Source organism: Haliotis cracherodii, unplaced genomic scaffold (assembly GCF_022045235.1).
Source record: "Haliotis cracherodii isolate W230 unplaced genomic scaffold, xgHalCrac1.p SCAF_3, whole genome shotgun sequence".
Classification (NCBI taxonomy): domain Eukaryota; kingdom Metazoa; phylum Mollusca; class Gastropoda; order Lepetellida; family Haliotidae; genus Haliotis; species Haliotis cracherodii.
The window spans coordinates 71,389,200-71,415,063 of NW_027266286.1; the positions used below are offsets into that span (position 1 = coordinate 71,389,200).

General features: G+C 41.4%; 2 protein-coding genes across 2 annotated transcripts; both read right to left on the minus strand.

Moving 5' to 3' along the window:
• Positions 1-283: 283 nt before the first annotated feature.
• LOC139474580 (uncharacterized) lies at positions 284-20,737 on the minus strand. The gene is made up of 6 exons (XM_071257647.1): positions 20,391-20,737; positions 11,817-12,173; positions 7,189-7,299; positions 5,965-6,057; positions 3,769-3,856; positions 284-993 (listed from the first exon to the last, which is right to left on the minus strand). Exons 1-6 carry the CDS (start codon positions 20,524-20,526, stop codon positions 702-704), a joined length of 1,077 nt encoding a protein of 358 aa, XP_071113748.1. The 5' UTR covers positions 20,527-20,737; the 3' UTR covers positions 284-701.
• Positions 20,738-22,188: 1,451 nt separating this feature from the next.
• LOC139475678 (mucin-6-like) lies at positions 22,189-24,628 on the minus strand. The gene is made up of 2 exons (XM_071258866.1): positions 24,553-24,628; positions 22,189-23,285 (listed from the first exon to the last, which is right to left on the minus strand). The coding sequence occupies exons 1-2, from the start codon at positions 24,626-24,628 to the stop codon at positions 22,189-22,191; spliced, it is 1,173 nt and encodes a 390-aa protein (XP_071114967.1).
• Between the last annotated feature and the right edge of the window lie 1,236 nt (positions 24,629-25,864).

The window sequence follows — 25,864 nt, forward strand, 5'->3', positions numbered from 1 at the left end:
ATGTCCCAAAGGAGACAAACATGATTGCTGGGGGTCTATCTTGTCCCGGAATGTCCAAAAAGAGACAGGAATGATTGCTGGGGCCTATCTTGTCCCGGAATGTCCAAAAAGAGACAGGAATGATTGCTGGGGCCTATCTTGTCCCGGAATGTCCCAAAGGAGACAGTCATAATTGCTGGGGGTCTGTCTTGTCCCGGAATATTCCAAAAGGAGACAGGAATAATCACTGGGGCCTATCTTGTCCCGGAATGTTCCAAAAGAGATAGGAATGATTGCTGGGGCCTATCTTGTCCCGGAATATTCCAAAGGAGACAGGCATGATGACTGGGGCCTATCTTGCCACGGAATGTCCCAAAGGAGACAGGAATAATTATTGCAGGCCTATTCTGCCCCGAAATATGCCAGAGGAGACAAGAATGCTTCCTGGGGGCCTGTCAGGCCCCGGAATATCCCAAAAGGGACAAGCATGATTACTGGGGAGGCCTATATTGCCCCGCAATGTCCTAAAGGAGACAGGATTGATTAAGGGGGGCCCATTCTGATATGGAATCCCCACAGAGAGCTGTGGAAATAAGTCTAGTTGTTACAAATTAAGCTACTGTTCACATATACATGTACTGCCGAGGTGTTTTCCTGCAGAACCCGGACAAAAGACACAAAACTCTGATCGTTCAAATATGCACAGAGGTGATACACAAAAGTTAGGAGTTAAATCCAACGTTATCGTAACAGTCATCCGACGTTCGCCTTACAAACTTCACATATCGCTGAGAATTTCCGTCGTCGATGTTGTCAGCAGTCGCCACACAGTTGCCGTCCTCTTTCTTAATCTCCGCCTGGCACGTTTCCACAAAGACGTCCTCTGTTGAACACGTTTCCACAAAGACGCTGTCGCACATGGTGGAGTCTTGCGCACTTTCTTTCTTAACCGGCGTGTTGCACGGCGTGGGTTGAGGAGGTGGGTAGACTTCTAGCTTACCATGTTTTCTGTAACTAATATAAAAATAATATTTTTAACAAAAATATTATTTCACATTTTTGTATTCGACTTATTCGTTTTCCAATATTTCTAACGAACATTACTAACGATTTTGCCTACACGACGACAGTAGGCAATGCGACTTCGCTGGCTGTGCGGGAATTGGACAAATCTAGGTACACACAAAACACTGACGTCATGATAAGTGGCGCTTGTCAATGAATGAGGAATTGACGTATTACGGGATATTGGTTTTACGCCGCTTTTAGCAATATTTCTGGATATCACAGCTGGGGACACCAGAAATGGGCTTCACACCTTGTACCCATGTGGGGAATCGAACCCGGGTTTTCGGCGTGACGAGCGAACGCTTTAACCACAAGGCTACCCTACCCCTGAACTTGGATTAAACACAGCTATAAATATTACAGCACTAATATAGCGACGTGCTTCTGTGTGCTTGTACTAGAACTAACTATCTGAGATAGCGCCCTACTCGGACACAGAATATATGGACTCCGAGCCGACAAGTCTCTTTTTTATCCCCTTATTAAATGACGGGAGCCGGGCAGGTTAACCACAAGTACCGGTATGGCGACGCCCGGGACGATATGAATAGCCCATGATGAACAATGAATCACCATCGTATCTGTCTGGACATATCTCCAAATATCAACATCGTCCCATATTAGAACTGTCCGGTTAGAGTGGGTCGAGATCTCTGCTCTCAGTTTCAAGTGGACCAGAGCCACTTCCGGTTTTGGTATGACACGCGAGTCCTGTGGTGTTAACGCGAGTAGGCGGAGTGAAGGCCATGTTCTCACAGTACACTGACTCATACATACAGAAACACTGGAAAGATAATACTCCGCAATAAGTACCGTGATAAAGTCGTCTGATTCACTTACAGCTTTCTTCCTGGTTAAAGGTCATGGTAAACTGAACGATTTTTGTTGCGGCATAGTTAAATCGCCCTTATATAAAGAAGTCGTCCGCCTCAGTGGTCTAGTCTCAGAGCGTCCGCCCGGAGAGCGGAAGGTCCGTGGTTCGAACCCCGACCGCGTCATACCAAAAGACGTTGAAATATGGTACTTGTTGTTACCTTGGCTGGTACTCGGCATTGAGGGGCTGGTCGGCTGGGCGTCACGTTATTTATGTTAAATTGTTGCATGGTATCTCAAGGGGTACTACTACAAAATCGGCGTTAGTCTGGACTAGTACACGCACGCACGCACGCACGCACGCACGCACGCACGCACGCACGCACGCACACACACACACACACACACACGTGCATGCACGTCGCTATATAATTGCAATAATCTTGAACGCGACGTTGACTCCAGTTTCACCTCACCTTATAAAAGCAGTATGTCCAAGTGTATCATCCATGTTTAATCTTTGAATCCTAACTATGTCATCGAATCAATTATGCGTGGTTTTGAAGGGGTGACTACAGTAGTGCCACCGTCAAGTGCCTAATTTCAAACAGGACTAGGCATCAATGCAATGCGAAACTGAGACTGTGTTTTTATGAAATAAGATCTTTTAATGTCATTATTTACAGATTAAAATTGTAAAAATGCAGCAAAGAGGGTTTGGATGAAACTATCCGAGGAAACCCAACGACTCTAACTAGCTCTCCCGTCAGCGATGTCAACCCCAACCACGTGAGTATCCTTTCATTAGTATCACACTCACACCATGCCCATCACACAGGCAGGGGAACACCCTCACGGGGAACACCACCACACAGGACTGGGGCAGTGTCTTGTTGGTGACTCACATTCTACTCAGGCAGGGGAACACCCTCACGGGGAACACCGCCACACAGGACTGGGGCAGTGTCTTGTTGGTGACTCACATTCTACTCAGGCAGGGGAACACCCTCACCAGGAACACCGCCATACAGGACTGGGGCAGTGCGTTGTGGGGACTCACCTTGTACACAGGCAGGGGAACACCCTCACGGGGAACACCGCCACACAGGACTGGGGCAGTGTCTTGTTGGCGAGTCACATTCTACTCAGGCAGGGAAACACCCTCACGGGGAACACCGCCATACAGGACTGGGGCAGTGTGTTGTGGGGACTCACCTTGTACACAGGCAGGGGAACTCCCTCACGGGGAACCCTGCCACACACGAATGGAACAGTGTGTTGTGGGGACTCACATTTTATACAGGCAGAGGAACACCATCACCAGGAACACCGCCACACAGGGCTGGAGCAGTGAGTTGTGGGGACTCACCTTTTACACAGGCAGAAGAACACCATCACCAGGAACACCGCCACACACGGCTGGAGCAGTGTATTGTGGGGACTCACCTTTTACACAGGCAGAGGAAAACCATCACCAGGAACACCGCCACACACGGCTGGAGCAGTGTATTGTGGGGACTCACCTTTTACACAGGCAGAGGTACGCTATCACCAGGAACACCGCCACACACGGACGGAACAGTGTATTGTGGGGACTCACCTTTTACACAGGCAGAGGAAAACCATCACCAGGAACACCGCCACACACGGCTGGAACAGTGTATTGTGGGGACTCACCTTTTACACAGGCAGAGGAACACCATCACCAGGAACACCGCCACACACGGACGGAACAGTGTATTGTGGGGACTCACCTTGTACACAGGCAGAAGAACACCATCACCAGGAACACCGCCACACACGAATGGAGCAGTGTAATGTGGGGACTCACCTTTTACACAGGCAGAAGAACACCATCACCAGGAACACCGCCACACACAGATGGAGCAGTGTATTGTGGGGACTCACCTTTTACACAGGCAGAGATACGCTATCACGAGGAACACCGCCACAAACCCGCCAGCGACGGCCAGAATGATGTCTATCTGATGTGCGACTGGAAAAATAAATCACACATATATAGAAGAGTAGGTTTCATTATATCTGGGTATGTGTGGCATTCGGGTGTCACATGTAATGAGCATGCATACCCCATGGGGAAAATCCGCGGGCAGAACGGGGGGCCGGTGTAGTGATGCCTTCTTTGAAGCATACGCGCCTATTAAAAAATATCCAAATCTTTGGTAGATTTGTTTCCAACAAAAATGACAAACTAACAAACTCAAATTGTTTCGAGAAGTATTTACTTTTGAGTCTGGGCCAAGCAGACCTGTGTTTATAGCACGTGCAGCGAACCACACCATCAGAAAACAATGAGACACATGCTGACGTTTATAATATTGTAGCCACGAGAGTCGTCTTATAGTGAGGTACACTGACCTCTCCACACTGGTGAGGTGGTGATATGATGTGAAATGGGTTCTGATTTCACGTTTTAGGTTATTGCCCTTTTTAACGACGTGCACGCATGTGTGTGTGTGTGTGTGTGTGTGTGTGTTGTGTGGCTGTTAGACTACTCCGGCCTAATGTCGAATTTATAGTTTATATATAGTCGCAGTTTAACATGAATACCCCACTCAACACAGTAAACTGACTCCGAGTCAACCATTCCTTGTTTAAGCCCCTTCATGCTGAGCGCCAGACCCATCTTTTAAGTTCCAACCTTTAACGTATTTTGGTATGACGCGGCCGGGGATCGAACTACGGACCTTCCGGTCTCCGTGCGGACGCTCTACCACTTGACCACGGGGGCGGTCTCTCTCCACAGTGAATGTTACCTTAACTAATACGGTACGTCGAGAGCCAACAAGAAGACCGAAGACATCTCTGATCATGTGTGTCAGTGTCCTCTCTAGTTCATGTTCCCCGCGGGGACTTAGAACAGGCCCCCAGAAACGTTACGTACGAGACAACTAAATGGATCACATGGTCAGCCTCGGTGACTTGGTTGATACCCCTCAGGTATGGATCGTTGCTCCTGATATCAACCACAGGTTTGTCTGATTTAGGCAGGATTATATACAGGCCGGCGTCATAACGTTGGGGGTTGTGAGGTAGCCTAGTGGTTAAAGCGTTCGCTCGACACGCCGGAAGCCCGGGTTCGTTTCCCACATGGGTACGATGTGTGAATTGCTGGTTTCCCCCGCCGTGATATTACTTGAATATTGCTAAAAGCGGCGTAAAACCATACTCACTCATGTATTCATAAAGTTGGAGTGCGGCTCACAGTGTCCATTATTTATGTGCATGGCGCTACGTTGTTACTACCTCTGTGTTTGAATCAGTGTGCAATCAGAATGACATTCTCATGTCAGCACCATACCCGTGTTCGTGGGTTTCACTGAAGTGGTAAACGTCTGAAATCTGCATCACCTCGGGTTTTCCTCCCACATTAAGCTGACACGCCGCGATATAACTGGAATACTGTTAAAAGCGTCGTTAAACCCAACTCAACCACCCACCCAAACATGGGAAGTTTACAAGTGGGCTGGGTTGTAACAGTCCATACTCGTGAAGATCCGGGGGATAAAGGTCTTCAGCAACCCCTGATTGCCGAAAAAAGCGACTTTGCTTGTCGTAAGAGGCGACTTACGGTCCTCGCCGTCGGAGCACTAAATTTACCATACACACTGAGACCACCGAGTCTCATTCCCGTCTACTCTTACGACAGTCATCATGTAATTGGGACCTATATTCGTCCCCTGGGGTGTGGTAGAATAAATATTTTTAAATTACACCGCGGCATGTCAGTTTAAGGTAGCAACACACCAGACTGGGATGAAACCTACGAATACGGGCATGTTGCCGTCAAACCAAAAAACAGCGATCATTGGATTGTGGCGCGACCAAGGGAGGCAATTCTGCAAAGTGAATTGTGTAATTAAGAGTCTGTAAACTCCTGGGTCTAGTGGATAGAGAGTCTGCCCAGAGCGCGAAAGGACGTGGGTTCGATGCCCGACCGACATACAAAAAAGACGTCGGTAAAAGTAGATGGTACTTGTTGTTACCCTGCCTGGTGCCCAGTGAACTCTGCACAGTGAATTGCGTAACTAAGACGACAAGGCCTCATATACTTGTATCTATACTCAACTTCTCAATACTCACCTTCAGAGGGCCTGATACGACGGACATTGCCGTTGGACGGGGTGGTACAATTCCAGCACAGAGAAGAGTTGTCAGCAGGGTCTATTGTATTCTCTAAGAAAAGTGAAAAAAACGTTTTATTTTTATGTCCATGACGGTTCTCAAAGTGTGGTTGGCAAGGCAACCTCTGACTGTGTTGCCAGTGGCAAGTAGGCCAATCAAAGATGTGCAAGTGTTCAACGAAGTGTAATTCAGTGATTCAGGTACAAACTGAATTTATCACGCAATTTACTACGTACATGTAGTGAAGACGCTTTTGGTCATCCTTATTGGCCCACAAAGCTTTGTGTACGAGTAAAGTGCACGTACATTATTCTAACAAACCCTTGAGTATGTGTAAAGTGCACGTATATTTTCCTGACAAAGCCTTGAGTACGTGTAAAGTGCAAATATATTGTCCTGACAAAGCCTTGAGTACTTGTAAAGGGCACGTATATTGTCCTGACAAAGCCTTGAGTACTTGTAAAGGGCACGTATATTGTCCTGACAAAGACTTGAGTACGTGTAAAGGGCACGTATATTGTCCTGACAAAGACTTGAGTACTTGTAAAGGGCACGTATATTGTCCTGACAAAGACTTGAGTACTTGTAAAGGGCACGTATATTGTCCTGACAAAGGCTTGAGTACTTGTAAAGGGCACGTATATTGTCCTGACAAAGACTTGAGTACGTGTAAAGGGCACGTATATTGTCCTGACAAAGACTTGAGTACGTGTAAAGGGCACGTATATTGTCCTGACAAAGACTTGAGTACGTGTAAAGGGCACGTATATTGTCCTGACAAAGACTTGAGTACGTGTAAAGGGCACGTATATTGTCCTGACAAAGACTTGAGTACGTGTAAAGGGCACGTATATTGTCCTGACAAAGACTTGAGTACGTGTAAAGTGCACACATATTGTCCTGATAAACCCTTGAGTACGTGTTAAGTGCAAATATATTGTCCTGACAAAGCCTTGAGTACTTGTAAAGTACACGTATATTGTCCTGACAAAACCGTGAGTATGTGTAAAGTGCACATATATTGTCCTGACAAAACCGTGAGTATGTGTAAAGTGCAATACAGAGTGCGGCGGTTTTGTTCAAGGGGACACTGAGTCCACTGAGTCCTGCTAGTTCAGATATATGAGGACGTGCGAGGGAAATATTGCAGATTTAACTTTTTAAGAGGACAAAGTAACCTGCCTTCTTCCTGTCCACTATCTGTAAATGCTGAAGTTGTAGGGTATTGAGTTATCAGTGTTGTGACGGACCCCGTCCATCTGCAGTTGATGTAAACTCCACTCTCATCTGTCGCTGAAGGCCGCGTATGAAGCAGAACGTTCAGAGAAGATCAATCACACAGTGAAACACATCTAAAGCCTGCATCAATACTAGATCTGTATTCTTTCAAAGTCACATTATCATTTGTCTGTGTTATCAAACAGCACAAAAACAGAATACCATTGTCATTTATCAAACGATCTCAATAATAAGTCTTTGTAAGGCATTTAGAAGTGATACACATATGGAAGAGAATTTATGGATGTCAACTTCTTTGTTCTGAAGAACACAACGTTTCGGGGCATGTGCTTACTCCTTCATCAGGTGAATGAATGCTATGATGTTGTTGTTGTTGTTGCATTAAGAGTTTAAGAGGTCGCCTTCTGCCTAAGCAATTTCGGCTGACCTGTCCCTCTTTGGGGCTCCTGTGTGAGTAGGGTACATATATCTATTGTGGGTTTGGTATTCACAGAGTTTCTGTTTTTGTATTGATATGATTTCTATTTTCTTATATTGATATGATTTCATTTTTATCCTTGGCCGCTCTGTTTATAGAATGCTACTTACTTACTTTGGAGATTTAACGCGCGCTTTCCGTGTGATGCGTATTTCGCACACGGGCCCGGCCAGGCCATTTAATGTGTTTCCGAAAGGGGCGAAAGTGGTCTGTGCAACCCAAGAGGGAGGTTTAGGAGTTGCTTATATAGAATTTGGGAATTTTGAGATTTGGAATAGATGCCGATGGGATTGGGGAGGAGAACTAAGGAAGCTGGGTATGGTGGATGTTTGTTTGTTTATGTGATTTTGATTTGGTAGGTTATTGTGTTTTTAGATGCGTTTTATTAGTTCCGTTTTGATTAAGAATACGCCTAAGGCCTTGAAGTTTTCTAGTTTATTTTGTGGGTTAAGTATTGCTTCTAGAGTGAGAGCCTTGTTTAGATTGAGGGTGGTTTGTAATGCGGTTCGATGTGTTAGGTAGTGTGTGCAGTGGATGAGTGCGTGTTCTGGGGTTTCTGGTTGTTTGCAGTGTGGGCAGTTACCTGTAGTGGTTTTTTTGGCTTTTTTAGGTGGTTATTTAGGTTGGTGTGTCCTGTTTGGAGTTTAGTGATTACTCTGTCGATTTTTTTTATGGATGGAGAATGTTTGGTTTGGTTAGTGGTTTGCTGAGCACTTTTTTGATTTGGCTATTTGAGTTTAGATATAGGTTATGCCATTTTTTGTGATTTTTTGCTTGTTTACACTTTTAATTTCTGATTTTGAGATGGGTAAGTTTAGCTGCTTTATCGGCGTTTTCATTACCGTATATTCCTACGTGGGCGGGTATCCACAAGAAGGTTATTTGTTTGCCTGCCTTAGTTAGGTCGTTGGAGCTTTTAAGTATTTGATTTATTAATTTAGGTCGGTTTTTGGTATTTTTGTTTTGGAGGGCTTGCAGTCCACTTAGGGAGTCGGTAAGTATTAGGATTTTTTTGTGGTTTTTGGATTCTTGATTATGGAGGGCTGAGGCCATGCCCATTAGTTCTGCCGTGAATATTGATTGGTTGTTTGGGAGTCGGAAGGATTGTGTGGTTTTAGTTGGTTGTGTGGTATGGACTCCGAAACATGTGTGTTTGGAGGTCGGATCTGAGGATCCGTCCGTGTAAATGTGACACCAATTTGGCCAATTTTCGTGTATGTATGCTAGTGTGGTAGTCTTAGCTATGTTTGGGTCGGTTTGTTTATTTATTTGGCTAGCTAGTGTTGTGTCTATTTTGGGTATTTTAAGTTTAGGGGTGAAGATATTTGATTGTTTGCAGTTTTGGTTAAGATTTTTAATTTGGTGATCATTTAGGTAGTTTGTTATTCTTTGGGATATTGGGGTAAGTAAGGGGTGTTTACGAGCTAGAGCTTGGTTTTTGGGGCTGATGTTTTGGTTTATTAAGTTTTGGATGAGAGGGTTTGATTGGGACGCGCCCCAGAAATTTAAGCTTAGCTGTTCCCTGCGTAGACTTAGTGGCATTTCTCCTGTTAAGTCTGAAGTGAGGTGTAGGAGGTGCCATGTTGGGTGCGTGTAATTAGTTTAAGAGCCTGATATTGTATTGAGTCAAGTTTTTTAGATAGAGAGTTTTTTTGGGTGTTGTATATGGCGCAGCCGTAGTCTAGTTTTGATCTAATTAGTGATATGTAAAGAGAGAGGAGGGTATCTTTGGAGGCTCCCCAGTTAGAGCCAGTTAGGCATCTTAGGGAGTTTAGGTCTTTACTGCATTTAGTTGTTAGGTTTTGGATGTGAGCATCCCAGGTGAGATGTTCATCGAAAATAAGTCCTAAGAATTTGGTCTGTTTTGGAAATTTGATTGTTTGATTGTTTAGCTGGAGGATTGGGGAGGCGGGTTTCATGTTTTTCATGTTTGAATACTATTCCTGTTGTTTTTTTCTGAGGTAAGGGAGAAGCCCCATTTGTCAGCCCATTGTTGTATTTTATTAAGAGATTTTAAGAGTAAATTTTGGACCATTTTCATGCTTTTAGTGCGGATCCAGATGGCTCCATCATCCGCGAATTTTGATGTGTTTACTTTAGGGGATAGGCCCTCGAATAGATCGTTTATCATTATATTGAAGAGGGTGGGGCTGAGGATACTGCCCTGTATAGAATGCTTACTTACTTACTTACTTACGTTTGGAGATTTAACGTGCGCTTTCCGACTGGAGCGTATTTCGCACACGGGCCCGGTCGGGCCATTTAGCGTGGTTTTGAAGGGAAAATAAAGGTGTTGCAACCAGAGGGGGGTTTTAGTGGTTGCTTATATAAGTTTTGGAGATTTTGAAATTTGGAATGCATGCCTAGGGGTGTGGTAGTGTACTAAGGGAGTGTGTTGGTGTGTGTTTGTCTGTTTATGTGGTGTGGTTGAGTGTTTTTAGATGCGGATCATTAGATTGGTTTTAGTTAAGTATACGCCTAGTGCTTTAAATTTTTCTATATTGTTATGTGGATTTAGGATTGATTCTAGGGTTATGGCTTTATCTAGTTTTAGATTTGTTTGGAGTGTTGCTCGGTGGGTTTGGTAGTGCGTGCAGTGTAAGAGTGCATGTTCTATTGTTTCCAGGTGTGGGCAGTGTGGGCATTTTCCGGTTGCGTGTTTTTTTATTTTTAGGAGTTGACTGTTTAGTTTAGTGTGACCTGTTTGGAGTTTGGTGATTATTCTATCAATTTTCTTGGATGGATGGAGGATTTTAGGTTTGGTTAGAGGTTTTTTGAGGATTTTGATTATCTGTGTGTTTGTTTTTAGGTATGTCTTATGCCCTTTTTGGGTGATTTTACGTTTGTTAATGCTTTTGATCTCTGCTTTAGATATTGGTAGATTAAGTCTTATTTCAGGAATTTTGAGGGATTTTTTGGCGGCTTGATCGGCGTTTTCGTTTCCATATATTCCTACGTGGGCTGGGATCCAGATAAATGCTATTTGTTTGCCTGCCTCTGTTAAGTTATTTGCGCTTTTGAGTATTTGGTTAATGAGTTTAGGGCGGTTTTTGGTGTTTTTATTTTGGAGGGCCTGTAGTCCACTTAGTGAGTCTGTGAGTATTAGGATTTTTTTATGTTTTTTAGCATGTTGGTTATGGAGGGCGGATGCTATGCCCATTAACTCTGCAGTGAAGATGGATTGGTTGTTTGGGAGTCGATAAGATTGAGTGTTCCTACTTGGTTGTGCTATGTGGACTCCGAAACCTGTGCGATTTGTGATCGGATCGGAAGATCCGTCTGTGTAGATGTGGCACCAATTTGGCCAGTTTTCGTGTATGTAAGCTAGTGTGGTGGATTTATAGAATGCTATGAGGCAGAAAACATATATATGTACATGTAAGAACAACAAAAGTAATAAGGTAACGAAAGGTGGAGACTTAACAAGGGAAGCCAACAGATAATTTGCGCTGACAGGTGATTTGCAATAGACAATGGAAGCCAACGCTTTACAGTAATTAGCGCTGATAGTTATGGACAACAGGAAGCCAGGACTAAATTATCACTGATTGGTAATTGGCAATGGACAATTGGCAAACGGGAGCCTCTGCCTCATAGCATTCATTCACCCGATGAAGGGTGAAGCATATACTCCGAAACGTTGTGTTCCTCATAATAAAAAAAAGTTGACATCCATAAAGTCTCTTCCCTAATCTGAATAACGTCATTCATACATCACATGCAGATGACACATGAATACACATAAACAATCATTAAAGGTAATAGACACGTGTCAAAACATTGTAAATGTATTTTAAGGTCATTGAGAGCATGTATTTTAAGTTCAATGTGGAATAAGCAACGTCATCTTTTGTAAAATGAAATAATATACTTCCATGTATGTAAATATGACTACTGTTCCGACGTCACACACACTTATCACATGCAATTCAATCAACAAAAATAAACACCGGGCAAACATGGCGCCGGGAACGTTAATACGCCTACAACAAGTTTTTTCTGATATACGGTGAACAGGTCCCAAAGGAATATCAGCTTGCAACAATTGCTCGTGTTTGTCTCTATCCTTCCATTAATTGATATTAATCTTTACCTGTAATATTTAGCCAGTCTTTCACAGGCTCTTGGAGTGTTTTGTCCGGCGCCATCATGACTGTGACGTTGTGCGTGCAGCCATCATACACCTCATTCACTCGGTATTGTATCACACATGAGCTGTTGTCCATAGAAAACCGAGAACTCCGGGGTATTCGACAGTCACGGAGCTGATCGAGAGCTTCAACGCTTTGTGCTTTCATATTGACGCAACCTTTGAATGGCTGAGTATAAAGGTTACACTGACACGTGACGTCATTAATCTGAGGATCGAGGCCCTTGATGTCGTGGAAAAGGTGGATGTGCTTTCGAATCATGATGTTTTTCCTGCACATGTTGACTCTGGTAGTTTTAGCTGGAAGTGATAACAGCCTATGTCACTTTCAAAATATGATAATGATAACAGTGTCGACACCTTTTTTGCATGTACTGCTGTTAACTGTTATATACAACATATACTGCTGTTAACTGTTAAATACGACATGAACTGCTGTTAACTGTTATATACAAAATGAACTGGTGTTAACTGTTAAATACAACATATACTGCTGTTAACTGTTATATACGACATGAACTGATGTTAACTGTTAAATACAACATATACTACTGTTAACTGTTATATACGACATGCACTGATGTTAACTGTTAAATACAACATATACTACTGCTGACTGTTATATACAACATATACTGCTGTTAACTGTTATATACAACGTATACTGCTGCTGACTGTTATATACAACATATACTGCTGTCTGCTGTTATATACAGCATATACTGTTGTTAAGTGTTATATACAACATGTACTGTTGCTGACTGTTATATACAACAAAAACTGTTGCTGACTGTTATATACAACATATACTGCTGGTAACTGTTATATACAACATATACTGTTGTTAACTGTTATATACAACATATACTGTTGCTGACTGTTATATACAACATATACTGCTGCTGACTGTTATATACATTATGTACTGCTGCTGACTGTTATATACAACACATACTACTGCTGACTGTTATATGCAACACATACTGCTGCTGACTGTTCTATACAACACATACTGCTGCTGACTGTTATATACAACACATTCTGCTGCAGACTGTTATATACAACATTTACTGCTGCTGACTGTTATATACAACACATACTGCTGATGACTGTTATATACAACACATACTGCTGCTGACTGTTATATGCAACATATATTGCTGTTAACTGTTATATACAACGTATACTGCTGCTGACTGTTATATACAACATATACTGCTGTCTGCTGTTATATACAGCATATACTGTTGTTAACTGTTATATACAACATGTACTGCTGTCTATTGTTATATATAACATGTACGGCTGCTGACTGTTATATACAACATATACTGCTGGTAACTGTTATATACAACATATACTGTTGTTAACTGTTACATACAACATATACTGTTGCTGACTGTTATATACAACATATACTGCTGCTGACTGTTATATACATTATGTACTGCTGCTGACTGTTATATACAACACATACTGCTGCTGACTGTTATATGCAACATATACTGCTGCTGACTGTTATATACAGCATTTACTGCTGCTGACTGTTATATACAACACATACTGCTGCTGACTGTTATATACAACACATACTGCTGCTGACTGTTATATACAACATGTACTCTTGCTGACTGTTATATACAACACATACTGCTGCTGACTGTTATATACAACACATACTGCTGCTGACTGTTATATACAACACATACTGCTGCAGACTGTTATATACAACATGTACGGCTGCTGACTGTTATATACAAGACATACTGCTGCTGACTGTTATATACAACACATACTGCTGCTGACTGTTATATACAACACATACTGCTGCAGACTGTTATATACAACATGTACGGCTGCTGACTGTTATATACAACATATACTGCTGGTAACTGTTATATACAACATATACTGTTGTTAACTGTTATATACAACATATACTGCTGCTGACTGTTATATACAACATATACTGCTGCTGACAGTTATATACAACATATACTCCTGCTGACTGTTATATACAACACATACTGCTGCTGACTGTTATATACAACATATACTGCTGGTAACTGTTATATACAACATATACTGTTGTTAACTGTTATATACAACATATACTGCTGCTGACTGTTATATACAACATGTACTGCTGCAGACTGTTATATACAAGACATACTGCTGCTGACTGTTATATACAAGACATACTGCTGCTGACTGTTATATACAACACATACTGCTGCTGACTGTTATATACAACACATACTGCTGCTGACTGTTATATACAACATATACTGCTGCAGACTGTTATATACAACATTTACTGCTGTAAACTGTACATACAACATACACTGCTTTTAACTGTTATATACAACAAATACCGCTGCTGACTGTTATATACAACATGTACTGCTGTTAAAATGTCAAAATAACACGTTCTGATGTGAGCTTTTATAATTATCTTGCACTGAAGCTAACATTTCTACATACAACATAACATATACTGCTTGTAACATTTGTTATAATATGAATTCCTGGCAACCTTTGTCAAAACATGTAATGTTATTAACCTTTGTTATGACATGTAATGTACTTAACCTTTGTTATAAGATATACTGCTGGTAACCTTTGTTTTAACATATACTGCTGGTAACATTTGTTATAACATGTAATGATATTAACCTTTGTTATAAGATGTACTGCTGGTAACCTTTGTTATACGATATACTGCTGTAACCTTTGTTACGAGATATACTGCTGGTAACCTTTGCTATAACATGTACTGCTGGTAACATTTGTTATAACATGTAATGATATTAACCTTTGTTATAAGATGTATTGCTGGTAACCTTTGTTATAACATGTAATGTTATTAACCTTTGTTATGAGATATACTGCCGGTAACCTTTGTTATAACATGTAATGCTGTAACCTTTGTTATAAGATACACTACTGTAACCTTTGTTGTATTGTATACTGCTGGTGATCTTGTTTATACCATGTAATGTCATAGCCTTTGTTATAACATATACTGCTGTAACCTTGTTATAATATGTACTGCTGTAACCTTTGTTATAATATGTACTGCTGTAACCTTTGTCATAAGATATACTGCTGTAACCTTGTTATAACATGTAATTAACCTTTGTTTTAACATGTAAACTAATTAACCTTTGTCGTAACATATACTACTGTAATCGTGTTATAACATAAACTGCTGTAACCTTTGTTGTAATATGTACTGCTGTAACCTTTGTTATGACATGTAATGTTATTAGCCTTGTTGTAATATGTACTGCTGTAACCTTTGTTATGACATCTAATGTTATTAACTTTTGTTATAATATGTACTGCTGTAACCTTTGTTATGACATGTAATGTTATTAGCCTTGTTGTAATATGTACTGCTGTAACCTTTGTTATGACATCTAATGTTATTAACTTTTGTTATAATATGTACTGCTGTAACCTTTGTTATGACATCTAATGTTATTAACTTTTGTTATAATATGTACTGCTGTAACCTTTGTTATGACATCTAATGTTATTAACCTTTGTTATAATATGTACTGCTGTAACCTTTGTTATGACATGTAATGTTATTAACCTTTGTTATCATATGTACTGCTGTAACCTTTGCTATAACATGTAATGTTATTAACCTTTGTTATCATATGTACTGCTGTAACCTTTGTTATGACATGTAATGTTATTAACCCTTGTTATCATATGTACTGCTGTAACCTTTGTTATAACATGTAATGTTATTAACCTTTGTTATCATATGTACTGCTGTAACCTTTGTTATAAGATATACTGCTGTAACCTTTGTTACCACGTGTACTGCAGTTGACGAGGCCCCCAGCCACCCCGGAAGTACGACTAACGCTCGCAGTGAGCATCCGTAACCGTGCTACAGGAATAAATATGCCCCAGTTTCCGTTCTCATTATCGCGTGTGTATCTTAGACTGTGGACAATCGTATTATTTTGCATTTAAGAAAGAAACGCTTCTCATTTTTAAACTCCATTTTCTAAATTCTAGATAAACAAAATATGTAACACATATGAATATACCATCATCAATAATTGAAACAGTAATTGTTATAAAACTATTTTCTCGCTGATTGAGTTAAATTAGACTAACATATAGTCTCTGAAATGAACATATCGTACAGAAAAAACAGTTGCTCAGTTATCTTAATAAAAATATAATAAAAAGGGAGCCCAGTGATTCTCTTCATTTTCCTGATACTGCAGTAATCTAGACTTGCCAAACATTATAGTCTTGCATAGGCTGTAGTTGATATATTTGTATCAGGGTCTGTAAGACAGACTAGAGTTAAATAGTCGAGTTAGCCATCCATCCGTTTCAGTCTGCCGCCTGTTGATATAGATATATTCTATCAGGACATGCGGTTTCCTGAGCTTGACAAGTTAATTATTTACTGTGAATCTTCACATCAAGTTAATTCGTAGCCTCGTCAGGAAGATATCCTGGTTGTGGCAAAACTACACTTCAGTCATTTATAATAAATAATTACGTGTAGCATGTGGTCGAATTCTACTGAACCTTGGTCCACGTAATTCCAGAAGGATCATTGTCGCGTTTTCTCCCTTGCAAATCAAACAAAAAAGTGCCCATATTAACCAAAGCGCGACAATTCGACATCGCGACATTTTGGCCATTTCTCGGATTGTCGCGCGTTGGTTAATTTTAACACGTTTTTGCTTGTTTTTGCGAAGAGGACAACGCGACAATTGTCCTTTCAATGATTTCAAATTAGACTGTGATAGGCTTCGATCTGATGGTTAGAATGGAACGAAATTCGACGATTGAAATAGTTGTATTGATCCCAATAGTCAACTCTAATTGCAAAACAATTTCGTTCACAATATATTGCCAGATTTCGGCAGATATTTTCCCCCATGCCTGAGACTCCTCTAGCAGGCATTCGTTGGCATGTGCAATTGTTTTTCAACTCAATGGGCTTTTGAAGTGTTTCCAGCTCGTTCTGAGTATGTGCGGTGTGCCATAAGCATTTCCGACCACTCGATATGATTAGAGTTTTTTTAAGGTCCCCCAAAGCCCGGGACAACCAGCTATTTTGCTCAAAACTACTTTCTACGAAGTTAAAATAACGCCATTAAGGGCAATATATTAATTCGCCTTTGTACGCTCATTTGCAACCAGAACGCTAGAGCAACTCATCAAACTAAATTCTGTGCCACTTCTATTTGTTTACTGAAGTCTACCTATATTCTGTCGCTGTTTGACATGAAATGTATGTGTACTATGCAAAAGAAGTTAAAGAACACCATATGACTATGGGACATAAGGATATTTTCCTCACAGGTTGTATTGCTGTGAGTATGCTATGTTTCCGAACAGGTCGTTCTGTTTCGTTCCTTTATGTGAGAACAGTTCGCGCACACATTGCTTTACTTCGCGGATACATATCTAAAAGCATGCATGTGCGCCACATTTCGACCCCCCTGTCTCGTTGTTATTCAGTTTGGCTTCAGTTTGTAATAGGCAACATCGTCCGACACACTGGTCATTTAGTAATCGTGATCATAATAGAAATTTGGGAATTCAGAAACTTTGTAAATGTGGATTGAAGTACAATAGTAATTGTTGTTTGTAATTGTTGCTTGAAACTAAAATAAAACTATCGTAAATGAATTAGAGTTCTTTGCCTGCCTATTGCACATGTACTATTTCTGCTGACCAAACTTGGTAGCAGAGCGTGGTTAGTTCGTTGTTACTCATGGTTACTGCCTGTTGGTGGATCATGATGTTATTAGTGCACGTTAGATTAGTTTGGATGCATGAATTGTTCTAGTGTGATACAGGTGAGTTAGTTATCAGAAAAAATCGTGTTTATAAGACTTAGGTTCATACTACCAAACAGGAATAGTGTAAGGGAGAAAATGGCTGAACCTCAAAAAGCAACCTTAGACACTGTGCTTATGTTAAAATCTGAAACTATAATGTCAGACTTTGGTAAAAGTAATGAGTCAAAGCCAGATTTGGAAGAGGTTTTGTTAAAACTCAAAAAACAAAAAGCCAGTGCAAAGACTGCATTTACGAAGGCAAAAAATAAACTCTACAATATGACAGAAGGTAAGGATGTCCCAACTCGAAGGTCTGTTCGAGATCAGATGGATCAGTTGTGCATTGTCCAAGAACAAGCAATGGAAGTAATGCTGATGTTGTCTGAAGAATACTCCAAAAACAATGATATAGCAAATTCTAAAAAGCTTAACATTGAAATAACTAGACTTGAAGATGAGACTGAAAGTGCACAACAACATGCTCAACAGTATTTAGACTGTAGATCAGATGCTAGCTCTGTACTAAGTTTACGACCAGGGATGTCAATGTTGATCAACCAGAACAAGAACACAGTAGAAGTCAGAAACAAGATTGTCCTGGAGAACAAGAGAGGCACGTTTAACAGACTCAGAATGAGTCCATAAAGACTTCAGTAAGAAGTGAACATGAATTAGGTCAACCAAAGATCATGTTCATGGTTGATAGGTCACATGTTGAACTCTTTCAAATAAACCAGACAAAAGCGCAATAGGACATGACATGTGGAAGCAGTTACAGAGAGTTTCTATTCCAGTGTTTGCAGGTATTGTCAGGTCTTATCTAATCTGTCATGCCGTAGTCATATGAGAAAAAGTGGGTGTTTTCTTTAACATATTTTGATGTTATTACAGATTAACTGTTGACAGATGAAAGAATCTTTAATTTCTGTTGATGTCAGGACAAATTAACCATAGTCAGATGAACAAAATTTAGTGTTGTTTAACTTCTGATCATGACAGGCTACCTATAGTCTCATGAAAGAAATTCGTTTGTTTGTTCGTAATTTATTTTCAGTAGCATACGTTGAATGCCTGTGTGAAAGACATCTATTTATCACGTATCAGAAATGACAAGATAGACACAATTTTTTTATGGATAACAACTTCTTTAATACTGTAAAAGGCGACGTTTCGGTATAGATCCTTATACCGTTGTCAAGCAAGACTTGCTTGACAACGGTATAAGGATCTATACCGAAACGTCGCCTTTTACAGTATTAAAGAAGTTGTTATCCATAAAAAAATTGTGTCTATCTTGTCATCCGTCAACTTCTAAGTAATGCCTATCAAACAACGTATCAGAAATATTTTACTTTTCATGCAATGTGCAAAATGTAATGTTTAACCAAGCGCATCAGTGTGAAGTCCGTGCACTTAAACATCAGCAATAGAAATCCGTATTTCTTTATTAAATATATTTATCAAAAGTTTACCTTAAATGATCAAAACACTGCACTCACATCACATTTTGACCGATCTGGAGTTTTAATTCTTAAACAAATTCCAACACTTGCACACTAATAAGAGTACTGCTGCCCGCCACGTTACTTCATACGACAAGGCCAACAAGGAAACGAACGGCGCACCGCCCTGTCGGTAACTTGATGCCAGAGAAATAACAACCGAGTTGAACTTTTCATCAGTGTAGGCATTGGCCCTTATGTAGCAAGGGGCACTTCATGGAACTATATGTGAACTTTGATATGACCCGTCATGAATATAGTGTTTGGAATATTTAACTTCCGATGCTTTGAACTTTGATGGCATAAAGATTTATTTCAATGTTTTAATTCGCCAGCACGGATGAATATTTTGACTATAAAATGAGTACTGTTTATTAGAAAATAATCACAAATGATTATTTTGACAAAGAAATTAGTTATGTTTGTGTAGTAATCTGAAACACAATATATTTATCATCGATACAAATATTTGAGAGTTATTCTGTTCTGTAGATTATGAACGAAATACACACATGTCGTGTGTTGCGCCTGCGATATCTTTAACGTCTTTCTCCATTACCCAACATCAAGCCAATATGGCTGATTGTGTCTCGTTTTAGATTACAGCGTTGATGTGATATCAATGACAAACTTCTCGGTCTCGGTTTGGTAATAACACATCACACCAATGATGATGATGATGATGATGATGATGATAATAATAATAATAATAATAACAACAACAACAATACAACTACTACTACTACTACTACTACTAATAATAATAATAATAATATACTCACATATAATGACAGGTAAGCTAATAAATTAACCATTAGATATACCTGGGGCGATACGTTAATAAATGGACTAAATGGATTAAATGCAGAATATACAAGTTCTCATACATTATCACTAAGTGTCTATGCAAATAATAAATATGTCCAATAATGACTATTAAAAGTGCTATATTTATCTTATTAGTTAATAACTGGCTGACATGTAACTGACCACAAACACTTTGAAAAACTACATAAAACCATAGAATTGCACATTAAAAAAGCGTGTTTCCAGATCATGGACGACTGTCTGAGAGTAATGAACAACACAAGCGATCACAGTACCCATGGCCGCATGTCTAAAAATGATAAGTCCACGGGCTATATTTGTGTTACTGGTTAATAACGAGCTGACATGAAGCTTACCTTGAACACTTTGAAAAACTACATAGAACCACAGAATTGCACAGTGAAAGACATGTTTCCAGATCATGGTCGGCCTTTCTTGAGAGAAATCAACAACACAAGCGATCACTGTTCCCATGGCCGCTATATCCTGCATACTTTCCGTAGTTCATTGTTCTATACTAAACTCTTCCTTTTGGGTGACAAATCATAGTAATTGGGATTATCCGTTTCAGTTTCTGGTCTTTGTGCGACGCCCCTCTAGATACTGCAAGCATAGCTTGTATTCACTGTTTGTGTCATCGTGTTCAGCACAGACCTGCTCGCGGCCCAGTACCTCCGTTAATATGCGTCTTTAAGGAGGTGATGGTGTCATTTCCTTCACCAGTTGCACGGGAGCGTAATGCCAGTATGGCCGTATCAAATTAGCTGGGATATTTATTCAGTCAATATATTGTTTGCTTCCGCCGCGATTTGATGGACTTGTGTCGTATAATGACGTTTTCCATGTTTGTGGTTGTTGACATAAACAGAACAAGTTTCACACAAATGTCAAGGAGGTTATGTCTGTGTTGTGAACATTCAACCAAACTCTGCGAATTCCGGGTTTCTTGTGGTGTTCTTCAATTATATATTAACTAATTCATACATATCTAGTAATGCATAGAAACAGTAACATCCGAAAAATGCCCTTGTGAATTACAAAATATCAGAGAAATATATGTATGTCATAAAGCGCAGATTGAACCAGTATTCTACAACACACACACACACACACACACACACACACACACACACGCACGCACGCACGCACGCACGCACGCGCGCACACACACACACACACGCACGCGCACGCACGCACGCACGCACGCACACGCACGCACGCACGCACGCACACACACACACACACACACACACAAACTGATAGTAGGTCAGTAGTTCGATCCCCGGCCGCGTCATACCAAAATACGTTAAAGGATGGAACTTAGAAGATGGGTCTGGCGCTCGGCATGAAGGGGCTTAAACAAGGAATGGTCGACTCGGAGTCAGTTTACTGTGTTGAGTGGGATATTCATGTTAAACTGCGGCATGGTATCTCAGTGGGCTGGCACTATAAATTCGGCATTAGTCCGGAGTAGTCTAACAGCCACACACTCACAACACACACACACACACACACACACACCAACACACACGCACGCACGCAAGCACGCACGCACGCACGCACGCACACTCACACTCACACTCACACACACACACACACACACACACACACACACACACACACACACACACACACACACACTCACACACACACACACTCTCACACACGGTATTAGTCTCACAGTCACTCATCTCAAAACAACATGCAACTGCTGCAGTAGATTATTGCAGAATGTATGCCAACAGTCAATCCAATATCATAAAACACTCAGCCATGTGTATAGCATAATGCAACATCTCGGCAGATGACACGGATTCACAGAGTTCATCTTTGTAGTGCTATTTCAAGACTACAACGGGATATTGTGAAGAAATATACCACTCAATGAAAGAAATAGTATTCGCGCAATGTTTTCTCACAGAATAGTGAAGTCAATTTGTGATGCAAATGGACTTTGTCACATTTCCGTTGTTGAAAGAAAGATTAGGTTATTTCAATCCTTTAATCCCACTCATACGTAGGAAAGTACAGTATTCAAATGGTCATTGTTTCATTGTGGATAGGAGAAAGTCTGAAAGTTAAAAGTGTAAAGAAAAGGTTTGCTTTGCCTAGAACCTGTTCAGCCGAACGTGATCGTGAACGGAGGTTGGTCCGCTAGGGTAACGTGATCGTGAACGGAGGTTGGTCCGCTGGGGTAATATGTTCGTGAACGGAGGTTGGTCCGCTGGGGTAATATGTTCGTGAACGGAGGTTGGTCCGCTGGGGTAATATGGTCGTGAACGGAGGTTGGTCCGCTGGGGTAATATGTTCGTGAACGGAGGTTGGTCCGCTGGGGTAATATGATCGTGAACGGAGGTTGGTCCGCTGGGGTAATATGGTCGTGAACGGAGGTTGGTCCGCTGGGGTAATATGTTCGTGAACGGAGGTTGGTCCGCTGGGGTAATATGGTCGTGAACGGAGGTTGGTCCGCTGGGGTAATATGTTCGTGAACGGAGGTTGGTCCGCTGGGGTAATATGATCGTGAACGGAGGTTGGTCCGCTGGGGTAATATGGTCGTGAACGGAGGTTGGTCCGCTGGGGTAATATGTTCGTGAACGGAGGTTGGTCCGCTGGGGTAATATGTTCGTGAACGGAGGTTGGTCCGCTGGGGTAATATGGTCGTGAACGGAGGTTGGTCCGCTGGGGTAACGTGATCGTGAACGGAGGTTGGTCCGCTGGGGTAACGTGATCGTGAACGGAGGTTGGTCCGCTGGGGTAATATGTTCGTGAACGGAGGTTGGTCCGCTGGGGTAATATGTTCGTGAACGGAGGCTGGTCCGCTGGGGTAACGTGATCGTGAACGGAGGTTGGTCCGCTGGGGTAATATGGTCGTGAACGGAGGTTGGTCCGCTGGGGTAACGTGATCGTGAACGGAGGTTGGTCAGCTGGGGTAATATGTTCGTGAACGGAGGTTGGTCCGCTGGGGTAACGTGTTCGTGAACGGAGGTTGGTCCGCTGGGGTAATATGTTCGTGAACGGAGGCTGGTCCGCTGGGGTAACGTGATCGTGAACGGAGGTTGGTCCGCTGGGGTAATATGTTCGTGAACGGAGGTTGGTCCGCTGGGGTAATATGTTCGTGAACGGAGGTTGGTCCGCTGGGGTAATATGGTCGTGAACGGAGGTTGGTCCGCTGGGGTAATATGTTCGTGAACGGAGGTTGGTCCGCTGGGGTAATATGTTCGTGAACGGAGGTTGGTCCGCTGGGGTGCGAACTGGACAACAATGAAGAGTATAATTTTGGAGGAATCACCTCCAGCATGACCATGTATGGAGCCTCTATATCCGCTTCCGCTGTATTTTGTTTCAGCCTTTGAAATTGTTAGACAGGACAAAAGTGCAAATAAACCTTATTAGCGCGCCGCTTTCGATGTTGTCAATGTTTTTGCATTAACGATGTAACGAGCCATCCATTCTGCAAAGTTGTATCTATCCATGAGTCTTGATCTTCAACAACATTGTGTCGATAAAAAACTCTACCGGGACTGTAAAGTTACATGGTCTTAAATGATATAGCAAATCAATGTCCATTTTATGTAAATAAATTCGCACAGCGCCATGAAAACACTCCATATACCTACAGAGATTTCAGCCCTTGAAGATCCGGGTTACAACTGGTCTTCAGCAACTCAAGAGGCGTCTAACGGGATCGGGTGGTCATACTCGCTGACTTGGTTGATGCATGTCATCGTATTCCAATTGCGTGGATAGATGTTCATGATGTCAGTCACTGGATTGTCTGGTTCAAACTCGATTATTTAAAGAGTGGAATGTTGCTTAGTGCGGTGTTAAACAACAAACGAACAAACAGACAAACAAACATATGACGTAGGTCGTTGCTCATGATATCAATCACCGGATTGTCTCGTCCGCCGTCGTCACATAGATGGAGTATCTCTGAGTGCGGCGTTAAACAACAAAACAAACAAACACGGATTTCCATTTTCACAAACACGTGAGTATGCTTGACGTCCCGGTCACGAACGATAACTGTATACGTGTAATGTGATCACAGTACCACTGAAGTAAATGTTTGAACCAGGAAGGAAACAGCTGAGATTCTGACGCGCCGTGGTTAAGCCGAGAGTGACAAAGATGGTCACACCAGTGCTCCTCCTGTTGTCGTCTGCTCTCTTCATCACAGCAAGTAAAAATCGTAAGTAATTGTAACATTCATGTACACAGTATACCTTTTCAATGACAGTCGATCTCTGTTTCAAGACAGGCTGTACTTGTCGAGGTGTAGACTAACATATAGTCTCTGAAATGAACATATCGTACATAATAAAAACAGTTGTTCAGTTATCTTAATGAAAATATAATAAAAAGGAGCCCAGTGACTCTCTTCATTTTGACACAACAATGACAGTAGCATGGCTTGTGTTTTCTACTGCCTTGTATAAATAGGGAGAAAGATCAAATGTCAACGATTTTCCATTCCCGGTTGGAGAGCTAAACAACACATCTTTACCATTTAAATACCTTTCAATGACTGTCTTTTGATTTGGACGTATGCTCTGTTTGGTTTCATCAGTGATGAAGCAATAAGCTCATCCATGTTCCTATTCATTCTTACAAGCAGAAAAGAAGAATGGCAATTATTCTTACACAGCAATGTAAAACCTTTAGAAATCCTCCTCTCTACACACCAGGGTAACAATGAAACAAGTTAATAAACTAGAATTTATATATGTCACTAATTCTCCTATATAATCCCACATGTTGTCTGGCCAGAGTGAGTTGGCTGGGCCGGAGCGGGAGCGAGAGGTCTTGTCTCAGTGTGGGGTCTTGGGGAGTGGGGGGTGAGGTTCGCCACATCCTAATACTAAACACTAATGACAGCTAGAGATTTACTGATAATTACAAGCTCTGTGCTCGCTTGTGAATTCAGCAGATTTGTACAGACCCTGATACTGCTGTGATCTAGACTTGCCAAACATTATAGACTTGCATGGGCTGTTTTTTATATATATTTGTATCAGGGTCTGTAAGACAGACTAGTCGAGGTGGTTTACTGTGAGTTGTTATACGACTGTCGTGTAACGCTGCAAAGGTACACGCACAATAGGCTGTTGGTAATAGAGAGAACGTCGCCTGTGCATAACGCTTGTTTGTTGTTTAACGCCGCACTCTGCAGTAACCCAGCTATATGACGGCAGTCTGTAAAATATCGAGTTTGGACCAGACAACCCAGTGATAAATATCACGAGCATCAATCTCGTAGCAGCAGCAGCAGCTGCAGCAGTAGTAGTAGTAACAGTAGCAGTGGTAGTAGTAGGAGTAGTAGTAGTAGAATTAGTAGCAGTAGTAGTAGTTGTAGTAGCAGTAGCAGTAGCAGCAGTAGTAGTAGCAGTAGTAGTAGCAGTAGTAGCAGTAGCAGCAGTAGTAGTAGTAGCAGCAGCAGTAGTAGTAGCAGTAGTAGTAGTAGTTATAGTAGCAGCAGTCGCAGTAGTAGTAGTAGTAGCAGTAGTAGTAGCAGCAGCAGTAGTAGTAGCAGCAGTATCAGTAGTAGTATCATTTGTAGTAGCAGTTGTAGCAGTAGCAGCAGTAATAGTAGTTGCAGTAGTAGTAGTATCAGTATCAGTGGTAGTAGCAGAAGTAGTAGTAGTAGCAGCAGCAGTAGTAGTAGTAGTAGTAGTAGTAGTAGCAGCAGCAGCAGTAGAAGTAGCAGTAGTAGTAGTAGTAGCAGCAGTAACGGTAGTAGTAGTAGCAGTAGTAGTAGTAGTGTGCCATGAAGATACTTTGTATTCGTTGAATATATACACTCTTCAAAAAAGGAAACGCACAGGTAGTA

Coding starts and splice junctions, on each gene's coding strand:
- LOC139474580 (XM_071257647.1), bottom strand. CDS start 20,526: ATGCAGGATATAGCGGCCATGGGAACAGTGATCGCTTGTGTTGTTGAT. Junction 7,300..11,816: donor AGACTGGCTAAATATTACAG/GTAAAGATTAAT, acceptor CGCGGCCTTCAG/CGACAGATGAGAGTGGAGTT. Junction 3,857..5,964: donor TCGTATCAGGCCCTCTGAAG/GTGAGTATTGAG, acceptor TTATTTTTCCAG/TCGCACATCAGATAGACATC.
- LOC139475678 (XM_071258866.1), bottom strand. CDS start 24,628: ATGGATGAGCTTATTGCTTCATCACTGATGAAACCAAACAGAGCATAC. Junction 23,286..24,552: donor CAAAAGACAGTCATTGAAAG/GTATTTAAATGG, acceptor ATTGTTGTCCAG/TTCGCACCCCAGCGGACCAA.